Source organism: Falco biarmicus, chromosome 7, assembly GCF_023638135.1.
Source record: "Falco biarmicus isolate bFalBia1 chromosome 7, bFalBia1.pri, whole genome shotgun sequence".
Lineage (NCBI taxonomy): Eukaryota > Metazoa > Chordata > Aves > Falconiformes > Falconidae > Falco > Falco biarmicus.
The window spans coordinates 53,194,267-53,206,372 of record NC_079294.1 but is presented as its reverse complement, the minus strand read 5'-3'; the positions used below and the strand labels follow the sequence as shown (position 1 = coordinate 53,206,372).

Sequence of the window (12,106 nt, the reverse complement as noted above, 5' to 3'; positions counted from 1 at the left end):
AGAGATTGCATATGTTTTCTGCAAACTTGTTAGGATGCACCTGGAAACATTTGTGGTAAAGCGCTGCTGTGATAAGGGATACAGTCACGAAGTGGTTGAGCTTAACTAAGACAAGGATATCAATATTGAACTTAAAGCAGAGATCAGCTTATAGGTTGATTCTTTCACAGTTGTTTGACATTATACACCTGAAGTTGAATATGAGATTTAACTTTCCAAGGAAATCATTGCAGTTAGTGTGTCTTAATGTGGAGTAACGAAGAACATTAATGACTGCAAAATGGGCTGGTAGAGATGGCTGGCATCCAGAAGGAAATAGAACTTTTAAAGCTACCGTGTGAATGAAGGCTTCATTTTGGTGGTTGTCATGGTTTGACACCAGCCTGCAACGAGGTACCATGCAGCTGCTCACTTACTGCCCTGGCTCCTGGTGGGATGAGGGAGGATAATCAGGAAAAGGTAGAACTTTGGGTGGTTTGAGAAAAGAGCAATTTGATAATTGAAATAAAAATATAATAATAATGGTAATGAAAGGGAGAGAGAAAGAGAGGAATAAAACCCAAGGGGGAGGGATTAAAAAAAACAAAACCCCCCAAACAACCCCCCCCAAATCAACCCAAAAACCCCGCATGACGCACAGTGCGGTTCCTCACCCTGCGCTGACCGATGCCCAGCCGGTCCCCCAGCAGTGATTGGCAGCCCCCGGCCAGCCCCCCCCAGTTTATATACTGAGGTGACGTTCTATGGTATGGAACAGCCCTTTGGCCAGTTCGGGTCAGCTGCCCTGGCTGTGCCCCCTCCCAGTGCCTTGTGCCCCTGCTCACTGGCAGAGCATGGGAAGCTTGGAAAGTCCTTGATTTAAAGTGAGCACTACTTAGCAACAGCTGAAACATCCCTGTGTTATCAACATTATTCTCATGCTAAATTCAAAACCACAGCACTGCACCAGCTGCTAAGAAGAAAATTAACTCTATCCCAGCTGAAACCAGGACAGCTGTCTGATAAATTTCTTCAATATAATTCTCTATGGTGTGTTGGCTTTGAATTCAGGGAACGCTCTACATCGCTGTAGTGTAGATAATAGTTTACCAAATAAATCCAGTGCCATTTCTTGATTATATTAAGTTTACTTGTTTGTGTTTTTTAAACAGAGGTCTCCACTTGGACTTTCCTCATTCCCCATTCAGTGCTTTATACGAAGTAACCATTAACAGCCCGGGAATGCTGTATCCAACTGAGCTGCCCCCTCCTTATGAGGCAGTGATCGGAGAGACGCCCGCCAGTCGGGTAAGGAGAGCCAAAGGAAATTCTTTATGTAGTTTTCAAGTTTTTTGGATGCAAAACAATTTTAAATAAATATAACATAATTTAGGAGTTAGTTGCACTTTGGGGGAACAACCATTAGAAGGTATTTATATTCCTTATACAAGCTTTTCAGACCATTATCTTCAAAAAGGTTTAACTAACAACTTTTACATAATGTGTATTCTCCTTATATTCTTGCATGTTTGGGCAAATACTTATCAGAGTAGTGAAATTTCTGCTGATACCATCTGTTTAAAAAGTTGTATGATACTTGGTTGTCAGTAACAAAAACCTAGAATGGATTGGAATCACCAAAGCACGGTGGTTTTCCTTATCTGAGAAGGATAATGTTGTTTTAAAATAAGATTGTATTTTTTAATTTCTATAGGTAATAAGAAATCTTGATTAGGAAGCAGGTGCATTTTCTAAAATACCCCTACATTTGTAAAATATTTCTTATTCCAGCTACAGATGATAGTGGCTATACCTCACTTCATTATACTACTTTTAGCTGGAGCTCCACACAACAGTGTAGGTTTAATAAGGAAAAAGATAACTGCGTGTCTTGTAACATGTAATGCTATAACTTGTGTGTGTTTGTGTATGTGTGTATAGCATAATGCTCATGGGACACCTGGTTTTGTGCTGTGTGTGATCTGAGCCAAGATAATTACAAAATTCCATTTTAAACTCTGTGTGGTGATAGAACATGTACTTGAAAACTAACAAACCCCTCAGATTAACAACGTTAAAAATACACATTTGCAGTCCCCCACTCATGTCAGATTTCAGATCATGTTCTGGAAAAATACTTGGAGCATCTGGTACTGGTACTGGTATAGGTTCTTGTAATGGTGTGCTCCAGTCTTGATGGGTTGCCTTGAACTCTGTGCCAGATTTCTGCTTTAGTAGTTGTAAGATACAGCCTCTGTAAGGAGGCTCCTGTCAGCCACCAAATTGCTGGAATTGATTCCTGTTTCAGAGTTACATTAGCTGATAAGAAACCATACAGAGCAAAGATTTGAATGATAAAAGCACAGAGATGTGTTCTTCCTATGTGTTTATTGCTTATACTTATGGCTGTTATGGCTTTTAATAGCTTCTGCTGTTATTGGTTACTCCAGAGAGCGCATAACACCTATATTCTGAACTTTGAGAAATAATCCAATATACTTCAGACAAATATTGACATTACACTTTTTGCCTTCTATTTTACTCTATAGTATCAGCTCAACGGAAACTGGAATTATAATGTATCTGCATGTACAGCCAAAGCGAATCTGAGTGAAGTTCTACTTGAGATGATTTGTGGTGATTGAATCAGCGGTCACAGATGGGAAAATACTTAAAATTGCTTTTAGAAGCTGTAGTTTCTTGCAGGCTTCAGTAAAAACTCAAAAAGTGAAACATTCTAGATACTGCTTATCAGTTGTTAATAGCACTGTGGAAATACGTGTTCAGGTTGCCAATTGCACCCAAAAAACAAAGGGAAGTACTTCGCATTTCCCCAGAATATAACACTGAAAAGTTAGCTAGTGATTTTTTTCATGCTGGGGGAAACCCCAACTGAAACCACAAAACTAAAGAAATTATACAATTTTTTACTATTATACGCAAGAAGATTATTAGGCTAATTAATAAGGCAAGCATCTGAGAAAAAAAGAATGTTGAGATGCACAGTCCCTGACAAAAATGCAATTAAAAACCTCCAAGATATGCCTAATTTTGCAGCTTCTAGAAGTGACAAAGCAGCTTCTGATAACTCTTCTAATCCTTGCCTTGTAGCATGCCTTCTGCCACCGGCCACAGTAAACAGGCCAAACATTGCACTACCTTTGGTCTATTTGGCTATAATAAAATGAATCAGTATTAACTGCTTAGGAGTGAAGTTCTCTTCTGAATAGCAAAATTGGAGTTTCCAAGGCCATCTCCTCCCTAAAGTATTTTTTATCCATTTTCCATCCTTCTTCCTTTATAGTAACTCAGAGGAACATGCAAGCCCTGGAGGAGCTGATATTTTTCAGTAATCAAAAAAGAAAAAAATTGGCAAAAGTGGTATGAAGTATACATGGTTTGGGGGGAAACAAAAGGATCATCTCTGTAGTAAGAATTCATATGTGGTACTAAGTAGGGTTTAGAAAAGTGTCTATTTATACCTGAGCACAAAATCACTTTGAGCACTCTTGTAATTGGGATTAGTTTGCATAAGCCTCAACATCCAGCAGCAAAACAGCACCAGCATATAAGAAAAATGTAATTTAGCAAGACATGATTTAAAGCAGCAAAGACATGCTCTTGCAAGAAAAGCACAAGCTTTAATAAGTAGATGTATTGATGGTTATTTTTATGGCATCTGGGGTCAGTGTCAGTGACTTGCTTATTTCTCTGGCCACCTGGATTCCAGGAGTGTTTGTTCTAATCACGAGTGAAAATGAGCGGTGACTTTTAATTTCTAAATGGTGATAAATAGGTAGTTTCTTACCAGGGGTGAGTTTATATATGCCTGGTAGTTGCTGGTTCAGAGCACTTGTAGGAGCAAAATACCAACAGGTGCTGAGGATTGGAAGTGAAGTACACTGGCAATGCCAGCTAAAGCCTGCACGGTGACTTCGTACCAGACACCTTCCTCGACAACAAGAGCCCTAACCATATTTTTTGCAGTGTCCCAGTAAATCTGTAAATGGAGGAATGGAATGGAGCCAAAGTCTAAGACAGTTTTAGGCCTACAAGAGGAATAAAATGGAGTCCCAAATTCTTACGTGATGCAAATGCTCCCGTATAGTACACACTGAGCTATGGTACAGTGTGAACTGGAATAATTAGATTTATAAATCCCTCGAAGGCAGGCTTTGCAATGGAAAGAAATCATGGCAAAACTTCAGCTATGTAAATGCTTTTTGGGAACCATGATGTAATAATGTCATAATTGTAAAACCTCTTACCAGGCATCAAGCAATAGGTTTTTGTTTGTTTTTAAATGGATTGAGGTCTGTAGAATTTTACTAAATTGTATCAAATTAGACTCAGTATTTCATGTGTTTTCACAGACAGCAAATGTCAGTGCTAATTGAAGTGGTTGCGTCAAACTAAAAAAACTGCTGTTGTCATTTGTACTGATTAGGAATTCCCATTTTATGACTATGAATAGAAGTTTTTTCACACTTTTACGTGCAAAATATTGACTAGGATATAGAAAAGATGAGAACAAACAGATTGGGCCTGTGGGTGAATTATACCAGTGACTTTTATAAGGTTTGCTGTGCAGGCTTGTTAAAAGCAACGGATTTCTTCCCTTTTCCTATTGATAGCTTAGTCACTGTCTTTATCAGCTTTATGTCTGAGGATGTGCAAGTCAATAAGGTGGTGTTACCCTAGGCTGTGCAGGAACCTGTATGAAACCATGTGATGTCCCTGTGACCTGACTAAAAATTGTTAGTGTTACCTACTATAATTAAAACCATGGTTCTCCTTCCCCCAAGCCACAAGGTTAATCAATTCCAAATGCATATGAAATACATTCAGCAATTACTCTTGTGAATGGAGAAGGAACGAGGGAAGGAAAAGGAACAATTAACACATTGATCAGATAGGTTTAAATGGCTTATGTTTTGCAAAATATGACAAAACTCTGAAAAAAGTAGAAATGAAAATTGAGATTATATCCCTGATTTCCTCTGCATGCCTGAAATCTTTAAATCTCTCATCTTCTCACTATTAAGGGTGGCTGGTTGTTAACCTATGGGGCCTCTGAATGATAAACCTTAAAGATGATGAGTGCTTTTTTCTATGTGGGGGATTTTACATAGAGGAGAATATTCACAGTCTTCCATTTGGTCTCAAAAAGCAATTTATGTGTGTGTGTGTATTTGTCCCATGCATTTGTCATATTGTTGGGGTTTGGTTGTGAGGTTTGTTTGGTTGGGTTTTTTTAATTTCCAGCAGTTGTAATTAGAGAAAACTATAATATAATATAGTCTGCAGTGTATAAGCAAGCATCCAGAAGTTAAGCTTAAGGTACCATGTCCTTTGTTTTTCATAGTAATGAGTCACCTGTGAGAATGTTGTCTTATTTATACAGCCTCATGTCTTTAGGTGTGTTGCTGCAGGGTTTTCAGCCTCTGTAGGAGCCTCTGAGGTGAGGCAGAGCCTGAGATGTGTCATGGCTGAGCTTTTGTGTCTGTCTAAATTCCAAAGGATGTGAAAGACTGATACAAATCTCCTTGCATGGAGGAGAGTGCTGAGAACAGTTCCTCTCTGTAGTTTCCTTGACTAAGACATGACTCCTTACCTAGGTGAGCTGAAAGATTCTCAATGTTAACACCTAACTGCAAGGTAAAATAGTTTGTCTCCCGCCCACATTGGAATACACCTTGGGAACACGGTGTGCTCTGTGCAAGCCCTGTTCCAACAAGGTGTCAAAGCAGAGTACTGAGAGCTGTTCTCTGGCTTGTGTCAAATGACCTTATTCCCAGGTCAAAAAATTCTCTCAATGCTCTAATTGTTCCCTTTGGCAAACTAAGCAGAGAATTAAAAAAAAAAGGATGTGAAGACTGAACTGTCGTAATCTAGGAGCGTTTGTGTAATAGGAAAGTAAGGTGTGTAAATACAGTGCATGTATTTCTTCTACCTGTAAAATAGTGTGGGGTTTTTGAGAGATGCAGTATTTTGATTTCAAGTATTGCTAAGATAGCTTTTTTCACAAGCCTTAAGTTAGCTTTATATGCTGTGTAATAATGTTAGGTTAAATTTACTAGGTCAAAGCTACAGATGGTTCTTTTTCATTAGTACAGGTCTGCTAAAACCTCAGCCTTGCATGTAACTCGTTTTATAGGTACTAGACAATGTCACTACTGCTGCCAAGTGACCGGCAGAATGTAGGTCAATAAATGTTTCGGAACAAATATGCAGAATATATTTCCCTGTCAATGATTAGGAATTTATGAAACCACCTAGACTTTAAAAGAACCTTTAGATTTTTGAAAAGAAACACACAACCTTAAAACACCATATTATTTCTTCCAAAATGCAGTTAGTGTGAATTTTCTCCAGCACAAAGCCTATTTGAGAACACTTGTTACTTCTCCAGTTAGTTCCCAGCACTTCCACAGTTAGTTCCGAGGAATGTTCTGCATCTTAGAGTGACACAACTAATTTATATTTTTACCACAGATGTGATATTCTGCTTCAATAAAGGAAGATCCTTTAAGAAATTTCCAAGCAAATTGTTTAAAATGAGTGATTTCACTTTGCCTCCCAGTCCTTTATCCACCTATTGCTGAGTTAAAGTACTTCTGGTACTGTCCATGTTTAGAGTTGTATTTGCTAACCCTTAGGCTTAAAATCACTTTAAAAAACTAAACGTATCAAAAAAAGTTTCTGTGGACAGATAGATAAAAAAAAAAATATGTAAGCACAGTAAGTTACGTGTATATGTGTGTGCATTAATCTATGCTGGCACCGTGCACTGGAAGCTCTTTCCTTAATAGTTTCAGAGTAATAGTGGTTCACATTCAGGTTTTTAGAGGGACAGATACAAATTAAGCTCTTGACAAAAACGTTTTCACAGAGGTGACTGATGTTGATTTCTAGACTCTGTCACCAACTGTAACAAGCTTTTACTAGTTAATTGTGGCCCTACAGACAGAAGCAGAAATGCGTTCTGCTGAAGGTAGTATCAGTCTCATTCCTTCAACTTCTCTTTTTTTTTTTTTTTTTTTTCCTGTCATTTATTGTTACCAGCTATTTATTGGAGCCATTTTTTAAATAATCATGGTTTAAAACAACTGCTACAGATTTAATGAGGTTTGCAACAAGGTCTAATCAAAAGTCTTATCAAAATCAGTAGAAAGAATGTTTCCTAGATTTCAGGTGCTTAGGGATCAAGTCTTTCCAGCAGGACTGATTCTGTATTCTTTTCACATAATTCTCAAAATTGAAGGGAAGGTCCACTTAGATCCATCCTTTCAGTAAAAAAGTGAGTCCTCCTATCTCCCATCAGCAGTCTGACAGGCTGGAGAGCACCCTGCATGGGTGCCACTTGGGGTGGCAGTGACGTTACAGGCCCTAAAAATACATTCGGCGTTAACATCTCAGCAAACAACCAAAGGAAAATACTGCTCTTGTGCTTGTCTTTACGGCTTCTGCTGCTCCTTGCCCTCGTTTAGTGTGATACAGTGTGGTAGGAAAAAAGCATAATATGGAAAAACGCAGCCTGGAGAAAGACATTGCTTGTGATAAGATCAATAGTTTTAAGCATTGCAGGCATTAAGTTTGTTAGGTGGGCCTGCAGCCCCGGCTGCCTGTGAATTCCAGATGAATTTAGCTTGTAGATTCTGGAAAAATGAAAACTTGCTGTAAGCATGTTCCTTTGCCCTGCTGCATTTGTCTCTGACCCAAAGACATTGTTAAATACTGTATCTTTAAATAGCTTTCGATCTGAATAACAGCTTATAGATCGTTGTTGTTGCACAGTCAGGTGTGTTCTTCAGAATGTTGTTTTGGTAAATCGCAGGTGATCATGCTGTTTAAATAAGCAGTTTTCTTTTAGGTCACTGGTACGGATCAGCAAGTGTCCGAGTCCAGCCTGGGTGAGAGGATCACGGCCCTGGATTTCAGCACACAAGGTGATCATACCATTGTGTTTGTCTACTTGAGAAAGACATTACAGGATTTTTGAGTGGTCTTTTCCTTCTTTTCTTCTTCTGCCCTTCCCAATGGAGAAAGAAGGATTTGCTTTCAGATTGTTCATGGCAAGAAGAACATTTTCACAGTCATAAGCTGATGCGGCTGGAAATGCAGAGGAGAGTTTTGCTCAGCAAAGCATGCTCTGTAAAGCCCTTTGAGGCAGTGATGGCAACTGTCATTTCTCTTTGAAGAGTCGTGCGTATAAGTGGCAGTTTGTTTCTCATTGTCAGCAACCACAGGTGCCTTCCTGATAGTCCACACACCTTCTCAGCGTAGCAGTCTCCTGCATGGCTTCCAGAAGCCTGAATAGGAAGCTTCCTGCCTGAACAATAGATTTTGTGAATGCAAGTAGATGAGTAGCAGCACAGAGCCCTTTGTTTAAAATTTTAAAGTTACTAGACCAGGCCTTGTTACCGCATCTGTTGACACGGAGGGCTTTTTAAACATCCAAGCCTCATTGGATCATGAGGTGTTGAGCAGTTTCTACAAAATAATGATTTTAGTAAAACCTCCATTAAATACTTTTTCCACATCATATGCATGTTGTATTAATGATCAGACTGGCAGGTGTTCTCAGTTAGTACACTTAGGGCAGAGAGGTGCTGGCAGAGTGGTCCAAAAAAGAGAAATAGTCCTCTCCCGCCCAGCATCCTGAGCAGGACCGGCAGCCTCGCAGGTTAGTGAGGAGCATCTGCTCCTGTGCACACAGAGTGGCTCTTCTGTGCAGCAGGACTCCCATTTCCAAAGCCACTGGTGGTTAACTTTACTGCTAATTTGTTATTATTTTTTTAAAATACCCTGGTGTTTAACAACTGCAATGGAGTGTGACAGCTGGAGGTGACTAGCTTTTAAGTGCTGCTGTTAACAAAGGGCTGTGTCTACAGAACTAGTTCCTAAAGTTCGTAAGTACATTTGGACTTCACATCCACATACGAAAGTCTGAGTTTTAAGGCCAGTGCTAGAGTTCTGACTATCAGGAAGCAGTGGACCACCTCTCAGGCCAGAGTTTTGATCTTATTGTGCTGTGCACGCTCGAAAGGGAACCAGGAAGGTCCTCGGGCATGTTTTATTCATGTAAAATCAGTCAGGTCTCACCATGCCATGTCCTTTGAGCAGTGATTGCTTCTCACCTGCTTTAGGCCCCTCCTCCTGCCATCTGTAGTGCTGGAAAAACTGCCAGTGGAAGAGTAGAACAGTAAGAAGCTGTAAATACAGTTTAAGGCCCTTAAGTCCAGGCAGCAAATGGTACAAGCCACCATGTTCTAGTGATCGATTAAATTGAATCAAACCAGAGAGTTTGCACAGTGAAGATCTGTGCTCTGAAGACAGGCACAAACTGGATGCTTTCATTTATCCATACAAACTTTATAGATATTTAAAAGCTTGAGTTAAGGGAATATTTGCAAAGAATCATGACTAGGTAAAAAAAGATACCTGGGGACTCATCACAAATACAAATGGCCCTATAAGCCACTGCAGCTTTGCACCTAACACATAATAAATGGTGCATATTATGAGGTTTTAGTGTAATGTAGAGGTATAGAGGTATTTCCATTATTGATTATTATGTCCTTTTTGGCAAAGTTATGATGGCCTTCTAAGTGTTACAAATCTATTTCCTGGAAGGCCCAAAAGAAAATAGTCGTTGTTTCATTTTATGTAAGAAGAAAATGTTCTTCATAAAATCCAACCTCATGAATATTTGATTTTCATTTTGATAGCTAATTTCCCTATACCGTAGGAAAGCTCACTGCTTCCTAGACCACAAAACATGGGAGCACTTAACAAATGTTCTCCAATTCACTAAAAGGTCCTATTTTCCTATTCCTGAACAAAACAGTTAAATACTTTTGTCTCATCAATATGGTTAGTGACAGCTGTTGTGCAAAACAAGAGCGTAAGAGGCTGCCGAGCTGAATAGAATTATGTGATGTGTACTTTGTAAATATTTTGATTTTAGATGTAGGACTTCAAGGAGCTCCAGTCTGATATGGGAGAAGTGTTGTCTGTATTACTGGGGCCTGGAGACTCGATTGTCTAGTTTTATTTTCTTTATTTTTGACATGACTTGGGGAATAATGCAGAGGCAAATACTTACTTCCATGCAGGGGGCCTTTTTCACTCCTAACATATTTGTAGACATGATGGAGGAAGTGTTAACAGTCTCAGTTTTTAATACAAAGGACTTCAAAGATGGTGTGGCCTCGCACAGAATGTTTTGTTTCTACCTGAAGTGTGTGTGTCAGGTATGGAACATCTCTGGCACACAAAACGATGGTGAATTCTCATTTGTAAAGAACTTGGATAAATGCTTCAGGGAGCTGATGATTGATTGGAAAGTGTTAGGTGCAAAGCTAATATTGACAGCAGTGATAGGTTTAAAAGTGATGAGAACCATGTTTTTTCAGCATTTTTATAAAGTTTTACTTTTTCTACTACAGACAATCTCACCGTTTACCAGAGACACCAGTAGTGAAAGAGCTGTTCCCATCCAAATGTAGCTACAGCTGATGCTGTGCTGTCGGTGCCCCAGCATGCTTGTTAGTTGAAACAAATTCTTGAGGACAGCACAAACTGTCTTTGCTGAGGGACACCAGAAACAAGTCAGTTACTTCAGTCTCCTTTTTGCTTTGGCAGTCTGTCATCTGAAAGCTGTTGAGTAACTATTAATGTACTTGCCAATTGCTAAATTAAAAGCAGTGTATTGAAAATGGGGTGGGGGAAATGGGGGAGGGGCACAAAGTCTTTATTTTTCTGTGAATGTCTTGTTTTGCAGTTTCTGTTGAGAGCACCTCTTTGATGGTCTCTGAGGCTGTTGATGTCCCAGACCGTAGCTACTCCTCTGAAGATCTTTGTTCACTGGAAGTTCAAGGATCTCTCCATTCTGCAGATCTCTCTCCCTACTGTACAACCCCCAAAGGGGCTACGGACCAGAGCTGCAGCATGCTGGGTTACAGCACCCGCTGCAGGTTCCACAGAACTCGCTCGGAGGGTTGTCCTGATGAGGATGACAGTTCCCACAGCCGGGCCTCTACAGACAGGTCTCAAGGACAAGAAAAGAACTGTGCCCATGGCAGGTCCTCGGACTGTTCCTCAGAGCATTTCAGCCCCTCAGAAAGAGAACTGCCGAGTTCTGCTCAAGAGAGCAATGCCACGCCGCTGCTGAAGCAAAAGAAAATGTGCTGTGTGGACTTTAGCCAGCCTCCTGTCCCTTCCCAGACTTCTCCCCGTTTTGGGCCCGCAAATACTTCATCATATGCGAGCGGCCACGAGAGTGCTGTCCGGCAGCATCACATTACAAAATGCCGAATTTCAAATATAGTCCGATCAACTAGTGACCCTGTATCATGTTCATCTTACACAGAAGGTAGGTGCAGTGCCACAGGGCTGGTGGAGCGTGGGACAAATGAGTGGTGATTTATGCAGCGACTGATGCTGCTGGAAACCATATACAACGTTCCGACAAGGGTTGACTTACGTACGAAGGCTTCGGTTCCATGTGCACTTTTTCTAGATTTTAAAATTAAGAAGAATGGAAATGGGAATAGTGACAGAGTGAAATTAATTTTGGCTTTTCTGAATTGTACCAGCCTTTCTGCACCGCTCAGAAAACCATCTCTTGAGTAGATGCTTCCACCTCTCTATTACTATTATATTGAGAAGCTAAACCAAGAAGTAGAAGGCTAGCTGGGCTCTGTTTAGGAAGCGATTAACTGAGCTGTCATGCTTGTAATACAGCGGGTTGTGTTTCCTGAAGGTGACAGTATTGGTGCAACAGAGCGTGACTGTGTAGCGGCAAGTTGGAGTGTACAGTGAAAAGTTTTAAAAGACAAAAAAAATGAAAGATGAGGCACGTGATAAGATGATAAATGAAAAGCAAAGCTTTTGGTGTTGTGGATAAGCATCTTCTGCTGTGAAACTCCTTTTAGACAAGCAGGGAAGAAGAGAGATGTTGTTAGCTGAGCCAGCGTATCTTCATAAAAGTCTGATTGTTAGTGGAAAAGAAACGTTTGATTTAGTAGAGAACAACCCGATCAAATAATAGCAGGAATGGTCTAAACAGTTTGAAGAGTGCAGGTTTCAGAAAAGGATGTAAGCTGTTTAGAGAGGTTCAAAG

General features: G+C 40.1%; 1 protein-coding gene across 5 annotated transcripts in view; it reads left to right on the top strand.

Moving 5' to 3' along the window:
• ENTREP2 (endosomal transmembrane epsin interactor 2) overlaps window positions 1–12,106 on the top strand; it is a 145,832-nt gene that overhangs the window by 126,931 nt on the left and 6,795 nt on the right. For all 5 annotated transcript variants that reach the window (XM_056346848.1, XM_056346851.1, XM_056346846.1 and 2 more), the window contains 3 exons: window positions 1,152–1,287; window positions 7,853–7,928; window positions 10,766–11,356. In XM_056346848.1, coding sequence (XP_056202823.1) covers window positions 1,152–1,287; window positions 7,853–7,928; window positions 10,766–11,356 — 803 coding nt within the window. The remainder of the gene's footprint in view (window positions 1–1,151; window positions 1,288–7,852; window positions 7,929–10,765; window positions 11,357–12,106) is intronic.